The sequence below is a fragment of the Lepidochelys kempii genome, chromosome 8, assembly GCF_965140265.1.
Source record: "Lepidochelys kempii isolate rLepKem1 chromosome 8, rLepKem1.hap2, whole genome shotgun sequence".
NCBI classification, from domain to species: Eukaryota; Metazoa; Chordata; order Testudines; family Cheloniidae; genus Lepidochelys; species Lepidochelys kempii.
In genome coordinates this window covers 3,156,682-3,184,474 of record NC_133263.1, presented here as the reverse complement: position 1 = coordinate 3,184,474, position 27,793 = coordinate 3,156,682, and the positions used below count along the sequence as shown (strand labels likewise).

Here is a 27,793-nt window from a genome sequence, read left to right as displayed (position 1 = left end):
GCTTCCCTAGTGCCCAGGGATGGGCAGGGCAGAGAGCACACGATGCCTCTTCTCCTCAGCCATGCAGCAGGCTGGGATCCTTTCACTGCATTTGAGAGCGCGAGAGACAGAGATGTCCAGCCCAGGCCAAGGAGGCATAATGGGTTGGGCTAGGAGAAGCAGCCAGCTCCCCAGAGGGCATGCTCCAGAATAACAGTGAAGCATGCCTTGCCACACATCCCCTAGGCCGGCTTGCTACAGGATTTCTGGACCAGATGCTGCAACTGCCAGCCTGGGTAGGATCTGACAGTGTTGAGAAAATCTGTCCATGTGCTAGAACACACTGTCCCTGGAGACTCCCATTTTAACTCTTCAAAAGTCCAACTGTAGTCAATGGCAAATTCCCCCCTTGATTTCAAATGGAGCAGGATTGGGCCCTCAATTTGCAACAGGTTGATTTTCCTAGCTGCTAAACAAGGAACATGGTTAGAATATTTGCGTTCTGATCATACAGGGGTCTGAGTGCAACAGATCAGGTCATCTTTGTACACACCATAAATTTTGTCATCACAACATACAGCACTAACAACATGCAGTTCATGTGACTTTATTTAAATAGAAAAGGAGAACAATGGGATTCCCAGTGAAAGAAATGGGAAGAAAAGAAACAGAAAAAAAAAATTGTTTAGTGACATGAATTACTAGTTTTGGCAATCAAATTCTGTATCTCATCTACTCTTACAATTTAGTGGAGACATTTTGCAACTAACGAATTTAAAATATGTATTGTATAGATATTAATGTTAACTATACTCAGGGATCAAATCATAGTCCACCAGTATAAGTTATTTCACAGGGCTAGACTCTATCACCCTGATTCCCACGGAATAGCACCTTACTCTCCAAATGGTCCCCATTTAAATCAATGAGACTCTTGCACAATATGATACTATTTAATGTGAGTATGGGTGGTAGAATTGGACCCTATATTTTCAATGTATTACACAACAATTTGCAGCACAAATATAGATTATATAGAAAAACAAACTAAATTATGTTGTTAAATAAATATACCATGGTAGACAAAGGGCAAATCTGAAAGCATGAGGGAATTACTCCTGACCCCAATCCCTAGCCCCCAGTGCATTTTATTACATCAAGAATTACATTTTGTTCAAGCATCTGTGACATACAGACAGAATTATTTCACTTGCTAAAATTCCTAAAGTAAAACTGCCAAAATGAATGCAAGTTCTGGAACACAGAAAGCCAAAGTCCTGATTCAGGTCAGCACTTAAGCACATTCTTAAGTCCATTCCTATTCAGAAAAGCACTTAAGCACAGGCCTAAAGCTAAGCACATGCTTAAATGCTTTCCTGAATAGGAATGCCTTCGTGATTCTGGGCCCAAATGCAGGCCTAATGTGAACAACTGAAAACCCAGAGACTTCAGTGACAGCCCCAGGTCCGTATCTGGCCTCCCAAAATGCTAATGGATGATCAGAGTTCTTAAAACAATCTGCACTTATCGCCGAGGTGATTCGGGTTTCTCCTTGAACACACTGACTAAAAAGATATTATAGGACTGAAATGTTTATTTAATATTTTAAAAGACTCCTGTGTATTGTTATCATTTGGTTTAAAAATTACAAATCTCTTAACACTTTCCCCTCCTCCTCCTCATCACTGTCAGTCACATTGACTTGCTGGATGCTGGAGGGTGTGGATGGGGTTGCTGTGAAAACGTTCTCCAAGGCTCCAATATCCAGCTGTGGCATGGGGGTTAAATATTCCTCCTCGCTATGGCTGTGGCTGTTGTAATAAGACACTCCCTCTAGGCTCTCACAGCTGCGGGAATCTTCACTCTGTGTGCGCTCATCTGGGTACTCCCTGAAAGGATAGTCTCTATTCAGAGCAGAAAACATAGCCTCATGCTTTTGGTACTGGTCTTCGTAAAAGCCAAGACATTCGGGCATTGAGCTGGGGAAATTCCCATAGCCAAATGGAGGGCGGCTGTACGGGCACGTGCTGCAGTGAGAGACCAAGAGACGATAAATCAAGCTTTCTGCCATGGTGCTAAGTTGTATTGCATAAGGACTATGTAAGATTGGCTACGTTTCTACTGGGGACTGAAGATGAAAGTTTCCCTAATGATCTGCATTAGCCAATTCATACTGTAGTGAGATATTTAAACACACTAACCCCTATAAACACTGCAGCCACCCAATATACAAGGAGAATCATACCCAGTGTCTATGACAGAGATACCAGCCTACATATGCAGCTCTGTTGCTGCTGGATAGACCCAAGAAGTTTCTTTTTTAAAAACAATTTTATTTATTAGTGTACAGCAGAACCTTAGAGTTACAAACACCTCAGGAATGGAGGTTCGTTACTCTGAAATGTTCGTAACTCTGAACAAAACGTTATGGTTGGTCTTTCAAAAGTTTACTACTGAATATTGACTTAATACAGCTTTGAAACTTTACAATGCAGAAGAAAAATGCTGCTTTAAACCCTCTTAATGTAAATAAAACAAGCACAGAAACAGTTACCTTGTCAAATTGTTTTAAACTTTCCCATTTTTTTAGTTGTTTATGTTTAACACAATACTGTACCGTATTTGCTTTTTGTGTATATGTGTTGTGTGCGTGTGCTGCTGCCTGATTGCGTACTTCCACTTCCAAATGAGCTGTGTGGTTGACCGGTCAGTTTGTAACGCTGGTGTTCATAACTCTGAGGTTCTACTGTAACGTCACAGATAAAATAGTGTCCTACATGCTATCGAGCATTTTATCAAACATACCCAAAATAGTAAAACCCAGCATCATAACCTAAAGGGGGATATGACAGAGATCTATAAAATTATGAAAGGTGTTGAGAAAAAGTGTTATTTACCCCTTCACATAATACAAGAACCAGAGATCACCCAATGAAATTAATAGCCAGCAGCTTTAAAACAAACAAAAGGAAGTTTCTGTGCATTTCTTCACACAATGCACAGTCAACCTGTGGAACTTGTTGCCAGGGGATGTTGTGAAGGCAAAATGTATAACTGGGCTCAAAAAAGAATTAGATAAGTTCATGGAGGATAGATCCATCAATGGCTATTAGCCAAGATGCAACTCCATGCTCTGGATGCAACTCCATGCTCAGGGTATCCCTAGCCTCTGACTGCCAGATTCTGGGACTGGATGACAGGGGATGGATCATTTGCTAATTGCCCTATTCTGTTCATTCCCTCTGAAGCATCTGGCATTGGCCACTGTCAGAAGACAGGCTACTGGGCTATATGGACCATTGGTCTGACCCAATATGGCCGTTTTTATGTTTTAACCCAGTTTATGTGATCTCTGCAGGCCACCGTTTATAGTGGAGTTGGAAGAAGGCTTAAAAAATTCCTTTTATTTCCTTTTAAAATCATGTCTTGCAGCTGCTAGACTGTTAGTAAAAAAGAAGGCTATCAAGGAATCCTGTCCAGAGTATACTATGTAAAGAGGATACATCAGTGGTTCTCAACCCATGGGCTGCTTACAGCCCAGTCAGCACACAGTTGCTCCCCATGTAACATCCTCAGGGCCATTCAAATAATACATATATTGTGTGGTTGTGGCCCACATAATAAACAGAGCGCTGCATATGCAGCCTACAATGGTAAATCGGTTGAGAACCACTGGGATACATGGCTAGTCATCATGCAATTGACAGGTGAAAGTGAGAAACGCCAGAAAAAGAATAATAGAAGGTGATAAGAAATTGCTCCCCAAAACAACTAATTACTGATTTTTTAGCCTTATTCCGGTCCCAGAGGGTCAAAGCATATTACAGTTTATTTAGTGTTGTAGACTTATATAGTACTGTAGAGTAACTAAAGTGTGTGAAACAAGTAACAGAGCCCTTCTCTAATGATATTATAGTTTAAAGATATGTATTGGTGCAGTGCAGATCCAGGCTTCAGTGGTACTGTTCACATCTCTTAAGAGAGCACATGGATAGGATCCCAAATGCAGCTGGTACAAACACAGTCAAGAGGTCTTTCCTTAAATTTCTTCAATCCAGCCGCTAATTTTAGCACACAATTTTGCACACACATTCATTTGCACAATCAGTGCTGCACAAAAAAGATGAATTGTTTACATGCAAACAATAATCCACACAGAAATGAACTTTCAAATAAGTTTGTGTTAGAGCTGTCTGCCTGCTGGTGGGGTATGTAACTTTATGAAGCCCAGTTTTTGTTAGAACACCAAACAGACTGTTATGGTATGAGCCAAAAAAAACCCCCCAAAACCCCCAAGCTGTTCGTGAGCTCTGCCTAATGATGGAAACCAAAGGGCAAAGCTCAGATCATCTTTAGCGCCCAGTGTGAAGGCAGGCACCAATGCATCCATGCTATAGTGTGTTGTTCAAGTGATGATAACCTTGGTCTGTTATTTAAGGTTCTTGAACTTAACGCACGCCCACAGACTGACTTGTGTTGCAGAGATGATCTGTCCATTAAGGTCTTTCAATTTTCATGGGTCATATTCTGCCCTGACTTACCTCAAGGCAACCCCATTGACTTCATGCAGGCATATTCTGCTGAGATCAATAGGAGAGTGCAGTGTGTAAGTCAGGGCAGAATGTGGCCCCAAATCTTTAAGCATCGCCTCCAGTTGGAGAGTGATCATTGTAATCATTTGTGAGGCTGAATTCCCTCTAAAATCAAATATAGGAAAATTGGCTACTTACAAAAAATGAGCTATGAAAATGAACACTGAGCTCGCTCATTTCTCCATTCAAAGTGACACAGAGTTTGTGCAGTGTGAATTCTCTTAATTGATCTCTGCACTAGCTGGCTTCCAGGTCCTCTTGGGCCTGAACAGCACATTTAGCTGTTGCTCAACTGGCTGCTACAAGGCACTGGAGCCTGCCTGTCGTCACTGCTGAACCAACAGCAGTCCCTCTGCACGTGGTCAGGTTAGTCAACACTGAAATACTGTAAGGCGGGTGTTCAAACCCAAGAGTTCTTGGTTCAAGTGCTCTTCTCCAGTTGACTAACCCAAGGGTGCAAAGAAAATACTAGGGTTTATTTGTTATATCATGCTCAGGTCTCTTTCCATTTGGTAAGACCTCAGGACTATTCCATTTCATAGAGCCAACCCCACCAAGGTGCTTGGGGTATGGTGTAACCAGCTCAAATGCTTGCCCAGTTTTAATTCTGATTTTTTAAATTTCCATAACTTTTACTCAATATATTTTTGTTGAATTCAATTGCACTGCTGGGACTTGGGTGGCGGGGAGGGGCAGCAAGCACTTCTAGTTACTGTTAGCTTAGAACACGCAATGGCTTGGAGCTATTGGTAGTTGGGTACAACTCGGAGCAGCCTCGGGCTGGCAGGTCCCACAACTGGGGAGCTGTTAAGGTGGCATTAAGCCCACTTTCCCCCACAGCCTTGCAATCCTGCACTGAGAGTCATTTGCCCAGTCTGCTGTTCTTTGCACTCTTTCTATAAGCAGTAGCTTTTGTTGACCTTTAGCACATACCTGCTCTCTCTAGAATTTAAATGAATGACTTAATTACCTTGATGGGAAGTAGTGGGGTCCAGGTAAGAAGTAAGGGTGATGAAACGAAAATCGAGGAGGAGCTCCAAAGAGAGTGGCTGGATGACCAATGGGAGGAGGTTGATAGAGATGTGAGTGAGGAATGGGAGGAGCCTGGGGAATTGGAGCACTTCTAGGACAAGTAGAAACACCTGAGTACTCCTTAGGGGGTTGACTATTAGAGACAGGAAATCTGGAGTGAGTGGTGCTGGCATTACTTGGGTTCCTGCTGGAGCTCTCAATGCAAACTGGGATAGGTCTCTTTACAGAACAACTTGATCCGGAAGGTACATGATGAGCTTCTGTCTGTGCAGGTCCAGCAAAGCGCTGTGGTGGAATTACAGGGTGAAGGGGCAGATTTGGAGCTGGGACAGCCACTGGTGTGGTGTTTCCAACACTTGGCTGGAAAAGTGTAATTGGACCCGGATGTTGTATGGAAGGAGCTGGCAGCTGGATAGTAGAAGGGGCTTCACCTTTTGAAAACAGAAACGATTATTGCTCAATCATGAATGGAAGGGTTCCAGTAAGAGCATTTTATAAGTACCACTTTAGCTAACTACACATAGAATAGAAAGAAGACAGACATAGCTAAGTTCCCCGGGGGGATTCCATATTGTCCTCTTCTATCTCCCAGAACAAAAACAGAGACAGCTCAATATTTCTTCTGTCCTTGGAAATCCCCTCCTTGGAAACCAAACACAACTTTCTCACCTCTACTGAGTAACACGCCCACCTCTGTCACATTGATATCCAAATCTGAATGTAATTAAGTATATTAGCAAATTTAAGAAGGATGACATGTGGTTAACTTCAACGCTGCTGTATTGAAATGCTGCCATTACAGAGCTTTCTAACCCACCTCTCCAGAGCATCTTCAGCATAACACCCCTATAATTCACAATCATATGCCACTTAGCAAGTCAGTATGGACCTGCAATGTATACATAAAGAATATATGCATACATTCTCAACTGATGTAAACCTGCTTAGTTCTACTGTGGCCCTAAGAAACAGAATCAAGTGGAAATACCAAACTTCCCCAAAATTGTTATTTTTCATTTGTTTTGAAAAAGGACACATCCAGGCAGTGTTTATTCATTTTGTCATAATTTACAGACATGTTTCTGTATCATTTTTATGATAATAAAGTTATCATTTAGAGCGTGCCTTTCCTACAGAACGATTCCAAAGCATCTGGGGGGACATTTTCCAAAGTGCCTAAGTGATTTCAAAGCCTAAATCCCAAGTCAATGGAATGTAGGCATTTTGTAAAATTTTGTCCTTCATGACAATATATACAGGAATCACTTCAACCACAACTAAAGTATAGCCACCTCTGGGATGAAACAGAGTAGGCATTCAAGACAGCATAACAACACTATACAATAGTTTAGAACAGGAAGAGAAGAATACCATATCCAATCAAAACTACTGAGGGAATTTAGGTAGGTAGCATGTAGTTATTCAAGGTGGAATCTAGCCAGAACAGAGTGTAATTACATGTACTATTCTGAATATTACATAATGACCATGAATGCTCATGGCCTTTGTTTTCCTATCTTATATGAAAGATAGCAGCTCCAGCACTCCCACGTCCATAGTGGGAGAATAGATCAATACTGAGGCAGAAGAAAGGATGCTACTTATTGAATCACTAACACCCCTTCTTGAAGCACGCTTCGCTTTCCCAAAAAGTCCTCCATCTAAGCACTGCTGAAACTGCTTAAGTGATGAGACATGGAACCACAGATCAAGGGATTGACCCGCATGGAATATGTTTTTTCATTGACCAGATTCCTCACTTTAAAAGGAAGCCTCAACCCACATTAAACAATGTGGGCACAATTTTGCACATGCACTTTTTGGTGCACACTTCTCTCCTAACCAGGTTTTGGTGTGTACAGAAACTTGGATTTGTGTACTCAAACTGTATGTGTGTTTGCAAATTAGAGAGACAAAGCAAATGAGGTAATATTTTTTATTGGACCAACCTCCGCTGATGAGAGAGACAATCTTTTGAGCTTATACAGAGCTCTTGTTCAGGACAGTTGTTCTTGTCTTACCAACAGATGTTGGTCCAATAAAAGCTATTACCTCACTCACCTTATGTCTCTAATGTAGCCCTCACACTAACAACATCTTTCCCTGTGACACTTTTTCTGACAAATTTCCCCTTGTCCTCTTAAGCAGCTTTGCCACTGGACTGTTGCTTTAAACACTCTTACGCTGGTCTACGCTTGACCTTATACAGGATACAGTTTTCTTATTATTATTGAATGAATTCACCAAAACTAATTAAACAAACTCACAGGCAGGATGTCCAATACTGTTCTGTACACTGGGAATGACAACGGAGTAAGTGGGCGATCGGAAAGGATAAATTGCAGTTGGGTTTGTAGTGATGATGTTCTGAGAGGTGCCGGGAAATACAGTGGAGACAGTCAATGGGAAGCGTTTTCTTTTGCCGGGTCGTGGTTGGTAAACCCAGCCTGTGGGAGAGTAAATGAGAAAGCTTCAGGCAGATTTAATAGATGTGTGGGCCAGTTTCAAGACATGAAATCTATGTAACCCACGAGTCTGAAAAGTCTGTATGGATCCACAACAAGGGCAAATCCTCTTCCAGTTGAAGTCAACAGCAAAACTCCCATTCACTTCAATATAGTGGCAGACTGAGCACCCTATCAGAGAACATGATGAAACTGGCACATTCTCTCATTCTTTTCATATTAACGTACGTTATTATGTGTTTGGTGGAGGAGATACTGGATCAGAAAAACAGAGGGGCCAGTGTGGCACAGGTTAACAACACATTATGAAGGGAGGGTACGGGAGAAAATGGCAATACATCCTGGACTTTATTTTGAAAAAATATGGTAAAGTTAAAAATGTGGCTCCAGATTTATAATCTCACTGGCTCCCTGATTCTCAACTACACCTATGCAAATTTCATTTACACCAGTGAGACTGTAGAGATGTAATAGTTTTTGGCCCAATGGGAGCTGTGCATATATTACTGCAGGCAGAACTAGGTTTGCCTCTGATACATACACCAATCAAATAGCAAGAGACTTGTAAAGATGATGATAGGTCATTTATACCAATTAGGTTTCATTAAGCAGTTTAGACTTTTTGTCTCATTATGATGTTTAAAGAAGGCCTGAATGTTTGGGGGTGTTTAATATTATGTTTTGCTTTCTGTTTGTTTATGACATAAGAAATTCAGATCTTGTCTACTCTGGAATACTCCGTGGCAGCCTGGAGAACAAGCAGGATTATGACATCACAGATACAAAAGGACATAGCACCTTATATTTTAGTGATTTTTATTCAGTTTAAAATGCTGTTTTTTTCACCTGTTTAAATTACTCAGGAGAAAAATGCTTTGTTAAGGATTCACTACCCTGCCCCCTTCAGTTAAAGGCTGAAAAAAGTCTCATTCCACATCTGAGACCTCCAACAAGTGTTCCTACCAAAACACAGAAAAACAGATTTGAGTCTTGATTCACCTCTGGATTACTTAGAATAGTGTAATATAGACAGCTGTAAACTGGAGTAAGAAGGGGTGAATGAGACGCTTGGTATTCCTGCTATTTCTAAGCTAATATTTTATGAAAACCTTCTATTTCTATTAGAAATAAATGTGTTTCCAATGAAAATGGGGATTTTTGTTCAGATTTAAGATTTGTATTTAGCTTTACCATTCCCTTACAGTTTTGCAACCTAAATGTTGCAGCATTATATTTGTGCATGGGAAACAGAAAGTGAAACTTACTAAAAATTGTTTATAAAGTGAAAGACTAGTTTAATTTCTTTGCCCAATCTGAGTGAAAAGAAAAATATAAAGAAACAGAATAACCGGTGAAAAGTAAATTAGATTTGAAAATCCTTTGAATTTTAATAATCTAACTTGTAATTAGTGTTATAGGTATGGATTTCTTTATTTTTAATTATATCAGTATTGGGTGCTATTATTATTTACATTATTACTCTCAGACAGGAAACTGTTAGTCCATAGTTAAGGCTGAAAAAATTATTTAATATATTTATAGGCATTTCTATGGTCCTTGTCACCATAGTATCTGATAACATTAATTTTTAGGAAAATGCCTTAAATGAATATTACAATTTAAGGAACAAATAACACAGGGAGCACAGGGAATTCAAAGTTCAGAATACAGTGCTCCAAGAACCAAACATTAGAAGTTGGGGACCCTCCTCTTTCCCACCAGAGTTATCTTCTTCCCATTCAGCATACTGACCCTCATTCCCTATATGGCTTTTCCTTTCCCAATCCTACTGGACTGGACTAATTTGCCTATCACGTAGCTCTCTGCCTGCCATTTCCCCTACCCTAGGCATCTGTATCAGTCCATGCAGAATATTGCACTAGGCCATGAGTACTTTATAAAGTCAACATTTTTGGGTAACGCAAACTTTTAAAGCATGCGGATGTAAGGAAGTATATGCATTTTTTACCAGGAAATTCTTCTCTGTGCTTTTCTTTAATCTTTTGAGCTTCATCATAATAGGGCTTCTTTTGCTCTTCAGTGAGTTTGTTCCACTCTAATCCAAGCTGGACACTGATTTCTGCATTATTGGCAGCTGGGTTAGCTTTGGCTAGTGCCGGCCGGTGAATTCTTGCCCACACCATAAATGCATTCATTGGACGTTTTACATGGCCATTTCTGTCTTTGCTAAATGGGGTATCTGGTATCCCTACGTACCAAAAATCAGGAAAGAATATCATTAGACAGACAGCATATGCAATGTTGCCGTAGATCATATTTAAAGAAAGAATCCAGCTAAACCCAAAGAAAAGAAACACCTAGATTCTGGAACCCACAAGCCTCCGTACATATTTGGAGAATTGCCCCTGGAAAAAAAGTTCAGCTGTTGTCAACTAAGAGAATACTGGAGTAATGACTAGCCACAAGTGAAATACTCCACAAAGAATAATTTAAATATTTGACATAACAGCATCTGCTATTGTGGGATAGTCTCCCTCTTTCTCTCTCCTTTCATACAGATCAGAGCTAATTTCAACATAATAAAAAAATGGTAGGGGTTTTGTTTTCATTTGACTAATTATTGTGTTATGTAATGCATATGTTTATAAAGGCACCACAGTATCAGTGCAAGCTTATGCACAGTGCAACAGTAATGCACCAAAACCCTGACCTTGCAGGGACCATACTCAGTGGTAATACGGGTAGTTCAGTTCTATAGCCATTCAATTCTTGGCTTCGCTGCTAAGCCTGCCAGATGGTGCTAGTCTTTTTTGTGATGTGGACACCTTTGCTGGAAAGACTGATGAATCTACTAAATGCTCATTAGATGCAAACAACTTCCCATCACAACCAACAGGGCTGGATTTGAGCTGATGACCTAAAGGTGGAAGGTTTCCACTCCACTACCAATTCACTTAGGAAGCAGTCCCTCTATGAAAGCTAATTCTAAATGCACCCATCACCTAAACCCTGTATTATCAATGACAGGACAAGAGTCTATTAGCCATTAGGCCACCTCTTAAAAGAAATTATTAATTTTAAAGGTCAAAATTGAGCTCCTAAATCCACTCAAAGATTAAGCCCAAGATTTTCAAGAATAGGAGCCTAAAAGCAGTCTTTAAACTCAGTGCTTAGGAAATTGCCTCATTTTCAAGTGGTGACTTTAAAATGAGGTGTTGGGTGCCCTACATTTTCAAAATCAGGCCGGTGCCTAAACGTGGACTTTAAAGACTGCTTTTAGGCTCCTATTCTTGAAAATCTTAGGCTTTATAGTTAAGAATCAGATACCTGCTACAGGGGGCTAAAGTCAGAACTGGAGTAAGCAGCTGCATGGAGGTCAACAGAGCTGAACCCTCTAAAACCCAGGTTGAATGTGACCCTGTATGTTTACACTCTCAGTGCAGGTGGAAATGATATGGATACAGTTTACAGAGAAAGGCCAGGACTTCAATCACATTTCTACTTGTGTTTCCTAGCTGCTAAAATTCCAACTTTGGGGCAACACGTGTTGTAGCCTTGGAAATTCCGATGTGACTGCAATAATAACTGCATTCCGATGTGACTAGAATAATACCTGCATCAGAGGGCAGCACTGTGAGGGGCACATCCTTAGTTTCAATTTTGACTGAAGGCTCCAGTAAGGATTGCATTTTAAGGGGCACTTGGGCCAGGGGCACTTTAGTCACTCGGATCAGCTCAGAAGGTGGAGGTCCCTGAAACTGGATCCTGGTCCCAGAGGGTACTGGATGGAGTGTCAATGGGATCTTCAGGTCTTGAGGATGCTGAGCTCCAAACCCACCAGGCGGCTGAGCCACAGGGGCATCTTTGCTGAAGGATCCAGCTGGCTTGGACGACACAGCTTCTTCCCTCCCCTTGCAGTCCTCACCGGCTGCCTCTGCCTGCTCGGCCTTGATTGCTCCTTCTTTCCCAGTCCCCGAGGCCACGCTGTCCCCCCCAGTCTCTTTCACCATCACCTCTTTCTGGCTCTCCTCTGCGTGCCCCCCTTTTTGATCCCCTCCTCTCCTGACGGGGCCGCTGGCCGCGAGCTGGGCCCCCTCTTTCCCTGCTCGTCGGGCTGCGGCGGCCTTGAGCTCACCCCTCTTTCTCTTGCTGCAACCACTGCACCCCAGCGGGCCCTCTTGCTCCTGCTCCTCTGCTTTTCCCTGCAGCGCCCGGGGGGGCTCACTGCCCCCCTCCTGCTCCCCAGGCCCCAGCGCAGCCCTGGGGGGCGGCAGCGGCCTGCTGGGGGGACTCTGCCCCTTTGGGGGGTGCAGCTCCTTGCCGGGGGCGCCCTGCCCGGGGAGGGGGGGCAGGAGCGGATGGAGGGGGCCCGGCCTGGGCGGGGGGCGCAGGAGGGGCGGCTCCCTGCCCCCCGGCCTGGTGCGGGGGTGCAGGAGAAGGTGCTCGGAGCGGGGTGCCTCCGGCCCGGCTGGGGGGTGCGGCTCCTCCTGCGCCCCCCCCTCCATGGCGCAGGCGGGCCCCGGCGGGAGGGGGATTGTCGGGGATTGTGAGCTCAGCCGCCCCCCTCTGTCGCTGTCCGTTTGTTTCCTGCGGTTGCTCCGCAAACGTTCTCAGCGCCCCCGCCCCCGCCCCCGCCGCACGCGCTGCCCTCCGCGCCTCGCGCCCCGCCCCGCCCCGGGGGGCCGCCGCAAATGGCAACGGCGGGGCGCCACGTGCCTCCCACGCGGGGAGGGGGCGGGGCTGCGTCCCGGCGGTTGCCATGGCGACGCGCGACAAGGGCCTCTCCCCATGGCGACCCCGGGAGGACCGCGTGGCGGCTCGCGACGGCGGCAGCCCGGCGCGAGGCGGAGCGGGGGCCGGGGCTCCCTGCCCGGCGCGCTCTGACATACCCGCGCGGGACCAGGCCCGGGGCGGCGGCGGGCCCCAGAAGAGCGAAGCGAGGCCCGGCCCGGCCCGGCCCGGCCCGGCCCGGGCGGGGGGGCGCGGGCAGGGACTGAGGGCCCCGCTCCTGGGGCGGCTAATCCACCCCCCTCTGCAGAGCCCCGTGCCGGAGGCCAGGGCCAGAAGCGCCCCCCCCCCCCCTCTTCTGGAGCGAGCAGCAGTCCTCCAACGGCGCATCCCACCATAGAGCTGGCCTGGCCTGTGGCTAGAAGAGGTCGCTTCCGGGGTGGGTCGGGGAGGGGGGCTGCTTCCGGTTCCGGGCATGCGGCTGCGTGTCCGGGAAGCTGCCGCCGCTGCCGCCGCCGCCGCCGTTGGGCCTGGGACGAGGGCGCGGCCGGGCGGCGGCCGCCGGGCCCCCATGGCGAAGAGCAAGTTCGAGTACGTGCGGGACTTCGAGGCGGACGACACGTGCCTGCCCAACTGCTGGGTGGTCACCCGGCTGGACGGCCGCAACTTCCACCGGTGCGGAGGCCGGGGCGCTTCCGGGAGGGGGGCCGCCGGCAGCCGAGGGCAGTGCTGCGTCTCGCCGCGGCGGCGACGGGGGCGGGGCCCCAGCTTGCCCCAGGCCCGGAGCGAGCGATGGGCGCGGCGGCCGGGGGGGCGCCCCCTTCCCGTGAGGGGGGCGGGGCAGCGCCTGTGGCCGTGTCTGGCCGCCCGGGGGCGTGGACGGGGGCACCCCGGGGGGGACGGAGGGCCCTGGGTGTAGCTGGGCCCCCGGTGCTAATGGGCTCTGTAAGGGGACGGGGTCCCCGGAGGTGCCCACCCTTTCACTCAGCTTCTGCTGGAGCAGGGGTGATCAATCCGTTGTGGCCAGGTCCCCGTGTCTTGGTCGAGGTAGAGTCAAGGTCCAGCCCCCAGAGAGAATGACACAAAACCCGTCGCAATAGGGATCGTGTGTAGATCCTAAAGATCTCGTGAGCCATTCAGACGCATCTGGCGGTCTGGCTTTGGCCCACGGACCACTTACTGACGACCCCTGTGTGCTAGAACATCCGTGTCACCCGGTCATAGGCCTCAGGGCTGCCGGGAACCGCTGCAGGCGGTGGGGAAATGTCATGACTGTTGCCTGGGGGGAGGGAGGAGAGCGTGGGACTGGGAATATTTATCTCCGGGTTCGGCAGGTGTTTTCCGGTCTATATAGGTATTTGTACTACGCTCATCACTGTAGGATCTGTGGCCGGGTCTCCAGCTAAAACTTAGGTCAGGGCTGTGAAAGTTTCATGCCCTGAGCACTGTAGACAGGCTGACCTGGTCCCTGGTGTAGAGGCGGCTAGGTTGACCGAAGGACTCTTCCATTGATGTAGCTACTGTCTCTTGGAGAGACGGAGTGATGGAAGGCTGCATTGTGGTACTGCAGCAGCGCTGGTGTCTATCGTACAGATGTGCCATGAATCCCTTCCAGTAGAGCATTAAGTAGCGTCACTACATGGCTGTCAAGTGCTGTTTGTTCTCTCCCCCTCTCCCCAAAGGCAGAAATGTGTGCAACGGAATGACTAATTTTGGTGGTGTGTGGGTTTGGGAGAGTGTGACCCTCATCTCCATAAGCGATAAGGGGACTGTAGTTGGCTGGGCTGTGCGTTGCTTCCACAGGCTGCTCAAGGCCAGAGGGAGCACTTTTTCCCTGGAGTTATAGTTTCCACAGGCTGCATCACTCAGGTGATGATACACAACTGACTCTTACTTTGTACAAATTCAGTGAAGTTCTCAAGCTCTGGCAATTTGCTGATGCGTCTTCTCCCTTGGATAAAGTCTGAATGTGCTTTAGCAAAAAAGTGATGTAATAGTGACAAACCATATGCCTCCCATTGACTCCATATACCATAGGGGCACCAGTTGATTTTAAGAGGAGTTAAATAGTTGGCGTCTGATCTTGATGAGGAGGAGATTGTGGTGTATGGGACTCAGAAGCAGGAAGATTTTCTCATAGTGTTTTTGACACCTGGAGGGAGTTCATTGACTTCCAAAAATCCTGTCCATGCCAACAATGTTCTGAGGAAATAAATGTGATGAAAACAAGTATTGAGTATCTTTTATAAGGTTAATTTCCCATTGAACCTCTATTCTTCTTGAAGCTTTGCTGAGCAGCATGGCTTCAGTAAGCCTAATGATGACCGTGCCCTCCATCTGATGACTAAGTGTGCCCAGACTGTGATGCAAGAGCTGGAGGATATTGTCATGGCTTATGGACAGAGTGATGAATACAGCTTTGTTTTTAAAAAGAAAAGTAACTGGTTTAAAAGAAGAGCAAGGTAATTTCTCCTTTTGAGCTTACCAGTTTCCCCATGTTTAATAGTTCTCTCTGAGAACTGGCATATGCAACTATTGTTTCTTTGTCCTTAAACTTGTACAGATGCTACCTGTATGATATAGATGGAAACTACACAATTCACTTGTGTTTGTGGGTGTGATTTTTGTATATATAATATGAGATTGTAATTAGCCATGGAGTATTTGATGTTATGTTTTTGTGTATGATGATTTTGAAAAGTAAATTAAATAAAGTTAAAAACAAACAAACAGCAAAAGGGTGAATAAAAACCATCTTCTACAAAAGAGGATTTTTTCAGTAACCTCTCTCCTCTTCCAGCCTCCACTGCTTAATTCTTAACATGTTTAATTCCACCAACCACTCTAAAAGGTTTTACCTGCTATTGGTGGTCCATAGAGCCGCGGTATGAAAAGCACTGCTGTCCACCAGAAGCCTTACCACTGATACCCAAATAATTACAGATAGAAAGGTATAGTTGTTTTAATAGCTAATGTATTCTCTGTCTCTCTCCTCTCTCTCTGTCTGTTGGCTTTGCGTTTGCAAGTAAGTTCATGACTCACGTCGTCTCCCAGTTTGCCTCCAGTTATGTTTTCTACTGGAAGGATTATTTTAAGGACCAGCCACTCCTGTATCCACCCGGATTTGATGGACGAGTTGTCTTGTATCCCAGTAACCAGAATTTAAAGGACTATCTCAGCTGGAGACAAGCAGATTGTAAGCATCTTTAGATATCAGGAAAACGAGAACAGTTGATTTTTAGCATAACGATTTAACTGTTGGGTGTTTTTTTCCTCCTGGGATGAAAACCTCTAACCCCTTATTGCCGCATGCATAGGTGCGCTCAGTGAAAAAGAAGCTGCTGTATAGCAGAGGGACTGTAGTTTACTTATTTAAAAACACATCCTTGGAGCTGTTAAGCTGCACAAGAGGTGGATGATGTTCTTAGAAAGTAGATTATTTTACATTCTACAGTAATCTTCCAAAACCATCCCAGTTTGTATTTTTATTCCCCTTTTATCTTCTATTGACACTGTTTTAGAAAGAGCAATGTGGTGTTTGTGACATTACTCATTTTATGTGTTAATACTTCTATTATTTTTACAGCACACCCATTAATAACATGGGATCCATAGCAGATACTGGATTGTCATCACTAAAATACTGAAATTCAGTACCAGAAATTTTAGTAACCTCACTTGAATGTTGTTTTTTTTCACTGAGAGGTATAAACGTTCAGATTCAGCAATATTGTGTAGCAAAATTACAACAGTCAAATGACGAATATAGGATTTTCCATGACAGATCAGGTCACTGTTGCAAAGCTAGTATCAAACCTGGGGCAGTGACTAACATCTGTTGTTTCAGAGGAAGGTGAACTCTGTCTGCCATAATGCATCTTACTTAACAATTATGATATACTTCATGTAGCTGTGAGGAATCAATCATCTGACCATTCCAGAGATCCAGTATGCCATAAAGCATGAGATTGGATTACGATGATACTACATAACGACAAATATTACTAATGGTACTTTAAATATCTAGCTGTAGGAATTTGTGGGAATGGAAAACCATTCTCTGAATAGCCATCTAGACTTTGCAAATAGTCTGTTTGTCCTTTGACACCATTTCCTATTTCTGCAGGCCACATTAATAACCTCTATAATACAGTGTTTTGGATGCTTGTGCAGCGAAGTGGCTTGACACCAGTCCAAGCACAAGACAGATTACAGGTAAGCACCTCTTCTAAATTAATTGTCTTCTAATATCAACTATAAGGAGAGATTTTATTCATAATAGTACAGGGAACATACGCAGAACCCAGTTGCCAAGTACTTCCAATTATCCAGCCCTATGCAGGCATGTCTTGCCCATTAGGGAAGGCCTGTATACCAATTCATTTTTCCCAGTATGTGCTTATTTTTCTTTGGAGATGATGTTGGTTTTGGATTTCTGTTTTGCAGTTGAGGTGTAAAGATCTTAACCTGACTGGCAACAAATTTACTTTAATTAGAATCCAAATAGGATTTTAACTTCATAATTAATGGGTTCAAATGCTTAGAAATGTGTATATGAAATGTGACTGGCCTCAAAAGAGATGTGGTATGGGTGTAAAACTGTGATTCAGCAATTCTTGACGTCTAAGCCCAGCTCTAACAATGATTCAGTATGTGGTCTTGGGCAGGTCACTTTATCCATCTCATTCTCCTCTTCTTGCCTTTACAGGGTGCTGTTCCACACCTTTTTTTGTTGTGTACAAACATAAAAATTAGGGCTGTCAATTAATCGTAGTTAACTCCTGTGATTAATTTATCAAAAATTAATCATGATTAACAAAATTAATCGCGGTTTTAATTGCACTGTTAAACAATAGAATACCAATTGAAATTTATTAAATATTTTGGAAGTTTTTCTACATTTTCATATATATTGTATTCTGTGTTATAAGGGAAATCAAATTGTATATTTTTAATAAAAAGTATTTGCACTGTAAAAATGATAAACAAAAGAAATAGTATTTTTCAGTTCACCTCATACAAGTACTGTAGTGCAAGCTCTTTGTCCTGAAAGTGCAACTTACAAATGTAGATTGTTTGTTACATAACTGCACTCAAAACCAAAACAATGTAAAACTTCAGAGTCTACAAGTCCACTCAGTCCTACTTCTTGTTCAGCCACCCTAAGAGAAAAAAGTGTCTTTACATTTACGGGAGATAATGCTGCCTCTTCTTGTTTACAGTGTCACCAGAAAGTGAGAACAGGCATTTGCATGGCACTTTTGTAGCTGGCATTGCAAGGTATTTACATGCCAGATATGCTAAACATTCGTGTGTCCCTTCATGCTTTGGCCACCATTCCACAGGACATGCTTCCATGCTGCTGATGCTTGTTAAAAAAAAATGTGTTGATTAAATTTGTGACTGAACTCCTTGGGGGAGAATTGTATATCCCTCGCTCTGTTTTACCCGCATTCTGCCATATATTTCATGTTATAGCAGTCTTAGGTGATGACCCAGCACATGTTGTTCACTTTAGGAACACTTTGCTTTCTGTCAAATCTGCAGTGAAAGAAGGTACCAATGTGAGATTTCTAAAGATAGCTACAGCACTCGACCCAAGGTTTAAGAATCTGAAGTGCCTTCCAAAATCTGAGAGGGACGAGGTGCAGAGCATGCTTTCAGAAGTCTTAAAAGAACAACACTGATGTGGAAACTATAGAACTCGAACCACCAGAAAAGAAGATCAACCTTCTGCTGGTGGCATCTGACTCAGATAATGAAAATGAACATGCGTCAGTCCGCACTGCTTTGGATTGCTATCGAGCAGAACCAGTCATCAGCATGGACGCATGTCCTCTGGAATGGTGGTTGAAGCATGAAGGGACATATGAATCTTTAGCACACCTGCCACGTAAATATCTTGTGATGGTAGCTACAACAGTGCCCCAAGAACGCCTGTTCTCACTTTCAGGTGACATTGTAAAGAAGAAGTGGGCAGCATTATCTCCTGCAAATGTAAACAAACTTGTTTGTTTGAGTGATTGGCTGAACAAGAAGTAGGACTGAGTGGACTTGCAGGCCCTAAAATTTTACATTTATTTTTGAATGCAGTTATTTTTGTACATAATTCTATATTTGTAAATTGAACTTTCATGATAAAGAGATTGCACTACAGTACTTGTATTAGGTGAATTGAAAAATACTGTTTTTTACAGTGCAGATACTTGTAATCAAAATAAAGTGAGCACTGTATATTTTGTATTGTGTTGTAATTGAAATCAGTATATTTGAAAATGTAGAAAACATCCAAAAATATTTAAATAAATTGCTGTTAATCTCTTGACAGCCCTAATAAAAATCAAGAACACACAGACCTCACTCTGCTTATCTATCCCCATTTTACCAAAGGAAATAACACTTGCTTACTTCATGGGGATGCTGTGAGGATAATGAGTTAATAAAGTTGTTTGAAGATTTAAAGAACCCTGTATGCATGTTATTAATTACTTGCATTCAACATTTACCTTACTTGTTTCTGTGCTATAAAAAAGGACATGTTTAAATAAATTGAGGTTATAAGGTGAACTTCTTATTTTCCTTTTCTCAATTTCAGGGAACTTTGGCTGGAGACAAGAATGAGATTTTATTTTCTGAATTCAACATTAACTACAACAATGAGCCTTTGATATATAGGAAAGGAACTGTACTAATATGGCAGAAGGTAAAAGCATCTTAACTGCATGCCTAGCCCCCCACACTACTTACCATCTCTCATTCAGTATAGACAAGTGGACTCCTGCCTTCAGTTGGCCTGTGACAGGGTTGGCCAACCTGAGCCTGAGAAAGAGCCAAAATTTACCAATGTACATTTCCAAAGAGCCACAGTAATACATCAGCAGCCCCCCATCAGCTCCTGTCCCAGCTCCTCCCACCCACCGGCAGCTCGACCGATCAGTGCTTTCGTGGTGTGCAGGAGGCTCTGAGGTGTGGGGAGGCGGGGGAGGAGCGAGGGCACGGCAGGCTCGGGGAGGGGGTGGGAAGGGGTGGAGTGGGGGCAGGGCCTGTGAAGAGCCAGGGCTTGAGCAGGGAGCACCTCCTGGCACGTTGGAAAGTTGGCACCTGTAGCTCCAGCCCCAGAGTCGGTGCCTAGACAAGGGGAGCTGCATATTAACTTCTGAAGAGCCGCATGTGGCTCCAGAGCCACAGGTTGGTCACCCCTGGCATGTGATGTCAGCCTCCATTGCCCATGTGTTAAATTTTCAAACAAGCACCTTTGTGCTTTCTCTCCTACTTGGGAGGAGCCCCCAATAAACATTTGTAAAACTGCCTCATTCTCCTTCAGATCCCTCCTTAAAACCCTCCTTTGCTTTGGTGCCTACAAAAATATTGACAATAATTAGGTTGTTCATGAGCGGGGACCACCACTTACTATACTGAGCAATATTGTCTCATTGTTTCCTTGTACTCTCCCATCAGTCTGTTTAAGAATCTGTTGTCTTGTGTATTATTCTTAAATTGCAAACGCTTTGGGTGCAAGGACCATCTTTTTGTTTGCTCTTTGTATGGCACCTAGCACAAGGTCCATGGCTAATGCTCCTAGGTGCTACAACAATAAATACTGCGTGCAGGTCACAAACCACAGTATAACCCCCACCCCCGATGCTTCTTATGATTAAATGTCATGACCTCCGCTTCCGTGGCTATGACTGTCTACATATAGAGATATTTCAGATACTAAGGAAATGGGGGTTTTGAACAGTGGGTGTTAAAAATGAGTTATTTTGAGGTGTTATAGATATATCTATGTCTAACTGAATAATATGAAAACTGGTGTCTGAAATCTGACTCATTTATAATATATCTGTACGACTGTTTACCTATGCATAGACTCATCATCATCTCTGTGTATGCATGTGTTACAGAAGTCAGTCTTGCAAAATTCTATTTGCCTAGAGCTCACTCTTCATGAGAGTAAAATACAGTTTGCTTTTTTTTAATCAGTCAGGTTAAAAGCTGGATAAGTAGATTGTACCTAGGCTGGTAAAATTTATGACTATTTTCCCAAGTTTGCTATAGTATAATCCAAAAGAAAACACTTGGGCCTATGCAAAGCTCAGTGCAGGATTGGAGCCTTAATATTTTTGTTATGAAGCAATTAGGACTGTTCAGCTCACTGAACAATCAATCCTCATTTTCATTTATTTTGATGAGGTGTTGCTGCATGGTACACGCACAAAAGTAACTTTTGATGGAGGAACTTCTTTATCTGTAACTTGCAAATCTCTTCATTTCAGAGTTAGCTAGTAGCATTTGTTCCCCTGGCTCAACAAAAAGTTATGGGCTTGATGCAGGAATAAAATTCTGAAATTATGTAGGGGATCAGATCAGATTATCATAAATGGTGTCTTCTGGTCTTAAAATTTATGAATTAGTATAGATGTGAAGTAGAAGTGTGTGTGTTTCTTGTGATTAGAGCCTAGCTAATGTTGGTTGAGAGTCCGCCACAATTTTCTCACTGTTCTTACTTTTTGTTATACATAAAAAGAATGACTAATAGCTAGCTCAGTTTTCTTTTGTGGCTGGTGATTTCTATGGCATTTTACCAAGAGGACTGATATAGGGAGAGACTCCTTCGTTTGAGATAGTGTTCCACTTGTCTCTTGTTTCTTGCCCATCTCTTTGACAATATTAGGCCTTCTGGGAGGCTTTATATCTACTTTTTCCATAAAAACTGATGTATTCTTTCCCAGCTTTCCAAGTATTTGTTGGTGCTCTCTTCAGACCATGTGAGAATGACCAACTGTTTCATCTGTTTCTTTATCCAGTGGCTTAACGTGCATGAATACCTATCTCTTGATTATATTAATAAATGGCTTTAATGAGTGTCTCACCATATAGTAATATATACACCTGGGGATGCTTGCCTTTATTTTGGAACGTCATTTCAGTGTTTGGCTTAGAGCGAACAGCTCACCTGCACCTTGCCACCTGTGTTTTTGTCTTGCTGAAAATACTCATGTGATAAGCTAAAAGACTTCAGGTGTAGATATTGAATTGAATGAAAAATGAATCCTGAAACAATTACCATGAAAATCATCAGAGTGGCATTCTTGTAATCTGATCCATTCAGTAGCAAAACCCTGTAAATATATGACCTGCGTGGCATGAGTTTTGACTGGAAAAATTGCTTCAGTATGACTTATTTTTGGTACCTGAGTGACACCATATGCCTAGATTTGCAGATTCTGGTACAAAATTAAAAGCTGTCATAAGGCAGAAGGGACAAAAGGGTCTTATTGTTAATATGTAAACAAGGTAAAACCAACAATTTATGAAACCTTCAAAGTCCTTTTATAAATACACTCATGTGTGAACTATATTTGCAGGTTAAAGAAGTCGCTACAAAAAGAATAAAACTGCCAAAGGAAACGGAAGAGAAGGAAGTTGAAGTGACACGGACCAGGAGTAAAGCTGTCCCACTGCACTGTGACATCATTGGGGACCAGTTCTGGGAGGACTATCCAGAAATCCTAGCTGATAGCTGACCTTCCCAGTTTGAGTTCTTATGCAAACAACAGGAAACAACTTATCTGCATGAGCTTCTGGGAAGTGAGGACTGTGGGGTGAGGCTCGGATAATTTAACTTTGTAATTCAGCATCCACATTTTGAGTGATGTTGTCTTAGAAACAGTGTCCTTGCCTGTCATGCAGCTATATCTATCTGCAGAAGCGAAAATCATGGTACTTTCAAAGGGAAAGAACTTTTATATAAAATTACAAAATTAACCCTTGTAAATGCATATTTGCATTGACTTATAACATCATCATCATGCATGTATGTAGGATCTTTCACATTAACGTCACAGGGTGCTTTATAGAGTTACTCCGCTAAAACCATCTACTCTTTGGAACAGTTAAAAGCAGCAGAAAGATTTTCTTTAGGTTTGTTTTAAACTCTGAAACAGACTAAAGACTTGGAATAGTGCCTTGAATCAAGTTCCATAACCAGGGAGCTTTGTTACAAAAATTCTCTAGCAGTCCACATCTCAGGCCCATGTTGAAGATACACAAAGTAGCCCAACAATTTGCTGTAACTAATTTTAAAGGGGTTTTTCTCATGTGTAAATTACTTTTCTATTTTTTTAAAGATGCAGAAATGTAATTCTCCCCCTCCTATGTTTATTCTTCAGAGTTTTTTGTTGCTGTGGCTTTGCTAGTTATTAGTGAAGGTCTCAAATAGCCAAATGTTGTAATAAAGTTCTCACACAGATTTCTGTCGTGGTTGGAGGTGTGTGTAGGTCATGCTCTCATTTTTCTGCTCACTGGGAAACCCTCTGGCTCCTGCTGGCTAGGATTATGGAAACTAGCAGAGAAGAGGGAGAGAAGATCTTATTGCTTATAGTTGGGAAGGTCTTATGTTACTCTTGTTTGATCCATGCAGTGGTATTGATGACAGTTCCTGCTACAAGAGCAGGCAGAGATGAGTCATGATGGGATGGATGAGGAGAAACTACCTTGGAGTGTGTACCTGAAGGAATTTGGTGCCCTGGCCCACATATAGTTTTTGTGCTGATTTAACTATTTTGGTTAGAGGAATACTTGTTACCAAAGTAGTTAAATCAGCTCAGTCCCTAGTGTGGACACAGTTATACCAGTATATTTAGGGGGATAAGTTTATAAAAGTGTATACTGATATACAAGCATCCACACTAAGGATGGTACCATTTTAACTATATGGGTTTCAAAATGACATCGTTTAACTGTCAGATAAGGTGGAGAGGTAATATCTTTTATTGGACCAACTTCTGTTGGTGAAGGAGACAAGCTTTTAAGCTTACACAGAACTCTTCTTTAGGTTTGATTAAACTATGTTGACAAGTACTTGGTAAGGAATTGTTCATGCTTCGCAGGCTGGGCATAGACAATGAAAGCAAGGAGCAACTATGACTAAAGAAGGTTGACACTGGACTTGTCTCTCATTAATTAACATTCCAGCCACTCCTCTTCCCCCCCCCCCCCCAGAAGAGAGCTGATTTACAGCAATATGCATCTTTTTTTACTATTATTTATTCACAACCTGTCTGAAAAGCACTAATAAAAAATTACAGAGTCAAGGTGTTTTATTACTGTGGCTATTTCCGTCTCTGCCCCTGCTCCTGTTAATGTGATTGGCTATAAAGAAAATACATTCAAGCCAGCTGCATAATCACCTAAATATAAGATAGTATATATAATCTCATTTTCTTAATGTGTAGTATGGATACGTGATCATCAAGAAGCTAATAGGAAAAGGCAGACTTGGGGGATTGTGGGGTGGGCAGCACATCATTCATTCCAAATTAATCATGACACCTAAGTTATAGAGAAAAGAAAAGGAGGACTTGTGGCACCTTAGAGACTAACCAATTTATTTGAGCATGAGCTTTCGTGAGCTACAGCTCACTTCATCAGATGTTTACCGTGGAAACTGCAGCAGACTTTATATACACACAGAAATCATGAAACAATACCTCCTCCCACCCCACTGTCCTGCTGGTAATAGCTTATCTAAAGTGATCAACAGGTGGGCCATTTCCAGCACAAATCCAGGTTTTCTCACCCTCCACCCCCCCACACAAATTCACTCTCCTGCTGGTGCTAGCCCATCCAAAGTGACAACTCTTTACATAATCAAGTCGGGCTATTTCCTGCATAGATCAAGGTTTTCTCACATCCCCCCCACCCCCATACACACACAAACTCACTCTCCTGCTGGTAATAGCTCATCTAAACTGACCATTCTCCAGGTTTAAATCCAAGTTAAACCAGAACATCTGGGGGGGGGGGGTAGGAAAAAACAAGAGGAAACAGGCTACCTTGCATAATGACTTAGCCACTCCCAGTCTCTATTTAAGCCTAAATTAATAGTATCCAATTTGCAAATGAATTCCAATTCAGCAGTTTCTCGCTGGAGTCTGGATTTGAAGTTTTTTTGTTTTAAGATAGCGACCTTCATGTCTGTGATTGCGTGACCAGAGAGATTGAAGTGTTCTCCGACTGGTTTATGAATGTTATAATTCTTGACATCTGATTTGTGTCCATTTATTCTTTTACGTAGAGACTGTCCAGTTTGACCAATGTACATGGCAGAGGGGCATTGCTGGCACATGATGGCATAGATCACATTGGTGGATGTGCAGGTGAACGAGCCTCTGATAGTGTGGCTGATGTTATTAGGCCCTGTGATGGTGTCCCCTGAATAGATATGTGGGCACAATTGGCAACGGGCTTTGTTGCAAGGATAAGTTCCTGGGTTAGTGGTTCTGTTGTGTGGTATGTGGTTGTTGGTGAGTATTTGCTTCAGGTTGCGGGGCTGTCTGTAGGCAAGGACTGGCCTGTCTCCCAAGACTTGTGAGAGTGTTGGGTCATCCTTTAGGATAGGTTGTAGATCCTTAATAATGCGTTGGAGGGGTTTTAGTTGGGGGCTGAAGGTGACGGCTAGTGGTGTTCTGTTATTTTCTTTGTTAGGCCTGTCCTGTAGTAGGTAACTTCTGGGAACTCTTCTGAGAGCCAGAAGAGTTCCCAGAAGTTACCTACTACAGGACAGGCCTAACAAAGAAAATAACAGAACACCACTAGCCGTCACCTTCAGCCCCCAACTAAAACCCCTCCAACGCATTATTAAGGATCTACAACCTATCCTAAAGGATGACCCAACACTCTCACAAGTCTTGGGAGACAGGCCAGTCCTTGCCTACAGACAGCCCCGCAACCTGAAGCAAATACTCACCAACAACCACATACCACACAACAGAACCACTAACCCAGGAACTTATCCTTGCAACAAAGCCCGTTGCCAATTGTGCCCACATATCTATTCAGGGGACACCATCACAGGGCCTAATAACATCAGCCACACTATCAGAGGCTCGTTCACCTGCACATCCACCAATGTGATCTATGCCATCATGTGCCAGCAATGCCCCTCTGCCATGTACATTGGTCAAACTGGACAGTCTCTACGTAAAAGAATAAATGGACACAAATCAGATGTCAAGAATTATAACATTCATAAACCAGTCGGAGAACACTTCAATCTCTCTGGTCACGCAATCACAGACATGAAGGTCGCTATCTTAAAACAAAAAAACTTCAAATCCAGACTCCAGCGAGAAACTGCTGAATTGGAATTCATTTGCAAATTGGATACTATTAATTTAGGCTTAAATAGAGACTGGGAGTGGCTAAGTCATTATGCAAGGTAGCCTGTTTCCTCTTGTTTTTTCCTACCCCCCCCCCCCCAGATGTTCTGGTTTAACTTGGATTTAAACCTGGAGAATGGTCAGTTTAGATGAGCTATTACCAGCAGGAGAGTGAGTTTGTGTGTGTATGGGGGTGGGGGGGATGTGAGAAAACCTTGATCTATGCAGGAAATAGCCCGACTTGATTATGTAAAGAGTTGTCACTTTGGATGGGCTAGCACCAGCAGGAGAGTGAATTTGTGTGGGGGGGTGGAGGGTGAGAAAACCTGGATTTGTGCTGGAAATGGCCCACCTGTTGATCACTTTAGATAAGCTATTACCAGCAGGACAGTGGGGTGGGAGGAGGTATTGTTTCATGATTTCTGTGTGTATATAAAGTCTGCTGCAGTTTCCACGGTAAACATCTGATGAAGTGAGCTGTAGCTCACGAAAGCTCATGCTCAAATAAATTGGTTAGTCTCTAAGGTGCCACAAGTCCTCCTTTTCTTTTTGCGAATACAGACTAACACGGCTGTTCCTCTGAAACCTGTCACTAAGTTATAGAGAGTCTTCCTAGCATCTGTGAGCCCTCTAATACTTTGGTCTGAGATATAAACTCTATTGGACTCCAGAATGTCTCATGTCAGTCTCCAGTAACTGACTTATGGAGGTTTCTCCTCATATAATAAATTAATCTTCAAAAAAATAGTAAAATTTGGATTTTTCACTCTGGCATAAAGTGGAAAGAATTTTTTGAGAACATGGTTCCAGCTGATAATACTTATCACCCACATGGGGCTTTATATCTTCAGAGCACTTTACAAGCATTAACCAATCCTCAGAATAGTGTATAATAGGTAAATATTCCCCTTTCACAGATAGGTGGAAACTGCAGGTCATAGGTAAGGGTCATATTTTCAAAAATGGCCTTTAATTTTGGGTCATGTTTTGAGAGGTGCTGAACAAATAACTCCAACTGAAGTAAAGGGTGCTGAGCACCTCCAAAAATCAGGCCCTATCTATCTAAAGTTTGCTATTCAAAACTAGAGGAAGTTGAAACAATTGAAAATGGATATGCCCAAGAAAAAAGAGGAGGTGGATGAGTGTTGGACAGAATTAGAACCAGTATATGCCAGCGGCCCAATACTGTATTAACACTGTGCCTCTATAGAGCAGGTAAAGTGTCACTGTGACCCACTTAAGAAATGAAAAGGAGTACTTGTGGCACCTTAGAGACTAACCAATTTATTTGAGCATGAGCTTTCGTGAGCTGATGATGTAGCTCACGAAAGCTCATGCTCAAATAAATTGGTTAGTCTCTAAGGTGCCACAAGTACTCCTTTTCTTTTTGCGAATACAGACTAACACGGCTGTTCCTCTGAAACTTAAGAAATGGACGCTTCCTTTTGAAGTTGTTCAGAGGACTTTTCTCAGTTAGGTTTTACTGCCGTAGAATGAAGCATTTGACCTTTGGGGACTAGTTACGGAGTTTAATAGCAGGGGGTGCAGTCTCTTAACAGTGACTAGAATGGGCTCCAGGGACTGAAATAGTGTCACTGTCCTTTTGAGAAAACACTTGTGCAATATGTTCTCTTTAAGGAAAAAATAATAATAAGCTTTTTGTACTGACCTTTACCCAGCTGCCTTTCAGTTGTGCAACATAAGTGCTCACCTCTATGAAAGAGCCAGTGCATGACCTGTGAAAGGTCCTAGGGCGAGGGACTTGGTGTTTTACACAGGCAGAGCTGCTGTAATACACAGAGGGGTTTTGGTATGAGAAATTAATTAAAGGTGCAGCACTTAGAGAAGCCATATTAAAACCAGAGCATCTTTA

The 27,793-nt window shown here is 43.2% G+C and overlaps 2 protein-coding genes across 6 annotated transcripts; one reads left to right on the top strand and one right to left on the bottom strand.

Annotated features, from left to right (window-relative positions):
- Positions 1 to 615: 615 nt before the first annotated feature.
- On the bottom strand, positions 616 to 27,652 carry SOX30 (SRY-box transcription factor 30). 3 transcript variants are annotated; one of them, XM_073355205.1, is made up of 6 exons: positions 27,590 to 27,652; positions 19,505 to 19,576; positions 10,038 to 10,277; positions 7,871 to 8,050; positions 5,542 to 6,034; positions 616 to 2,006 (listed from the first exon to the last, which is right to left on the bottom strand). In XM_073355205.1, the coding sequence occupies exons 2-6, from the start codon at positions 19,512 to 19,514 to the stop codon at positions 1,625 to 1,627; spliced, it is 1,305 nt and encodes a 434-aa protein (XP_073211306.1). In that variant the 5' UTR covers positions 19,515 to 19,576; positions 27,590 to 27,652; the 3' UTR covers positions 616 to 1,624. The 3 variants fall into 3 exon arrangements, with proteins under 3 accessions (XP_073211306.1, XP_073211303.1, XP_073211304.1); XM_073355202.1 differs by lacking the exons at positions 19,505 to 19,576; positions 27,590 to 27,652 and adding an exon at positions 11,643 to 12,907; XM_073355203.1 differs by lacking the exons at positions 10,038 to 10,277; positions 19,505 to 19,576; positions 27,590 to 27,652 and adding an exon at positions 11,643 to 12,907.
- Positions 13,218 to 23,853, top strand: THG1L (tRNA-histidine guanylyltransferase 1 like). 3 transcript variants are annotated; one of them, XM_073355208.1, is made up of 6 exons: positions 13,218 to 13,432; positions 15,043 to 15,219; positions 15,784 to 15,953; positions 16,884 to 16,972; positions 19,353 to 19,460; positions 22,126 to 23,853. In XM_073355208.1, exons 1-6 carry the CDS (start codon positions 13,233 to 13,235, stop codon positions 22,282 to 22,284), a joined length of 903 nt encoding a protein of 300 aa, XP_073211309.1. In that variant the 5' UTR covers positions 13,218 to 13,232; the 3' UTR covers positions 22,285 to 23,853. The 3 variants fall into 3 exon arrangements, with proteins under 3 accessions (XP_073211309.1, XP_073211311.1, XP_073211310.1); XM_073355210.1 differs by lacking the exon at positions 13,218 to 13,432 and having other exon boundaries at positions 15,057 to 15,214; positions 15,874 to 15,953; positions 22,126 to 23,009; XM_073355209.1 differs by lacking the exon at positions 13,218 to 13,432 and having other exon boundaries at positions 15,132 to 15,219; positions 15,788 to 15,953; positions 22,126 to 23,009.
- Positions 27,653 to 27,793: the final 141 nt, after the last annotated feature.

Excerpts from the sequence above, each read along its gene's own strand:
- SOX30 (XM_073355202.1), bottom strand. The coding sequence starts at position 12,534 with ATGGAGGGGGGGGCGCAGGAGGAGCCGCACCCCCCAGCCGGGCCGGAG. Across the intron at positions 8,051-10,037 it reads GCACAGAGAAGAATTTCCTG|GCTGGGTTTACCAACCACGA; the intron begins GTAAAAAATGCA and ends ACTCTCCCACAG. Across the intron at positions 2,007-5,541 it reads CCCCACTACTTCCCATCAAG|CACGTGCCCGTACAGCCGCC; the intron begins GTAATTAAGTCA and ends CTCTCACTGCAG.
- THG1L (XM_073355208.1), top strand. The coding sequence starts at position 13,233 with ATGCGGCTGCGTGTCCGGGAAGCTGCCGCCGCTGCCGCCGCCGCCGCC. Across the intron at positions 13,433-15,042 it reads GACGGCCGCAACTTCCACCG|CTTTGCTGAGCAGCATGGCT; the intron begins GTGCGGAGGCCG and ends TTCTTCTTGAAG. Across the intron at positions 15,220-15,783 it reads TGGTTTAAAAGAAGAGCAAG|TAAGTTCATGACTCACGTCG; the intron begins GTAATTTCTCCT and ends TGCGTTTGCAAG.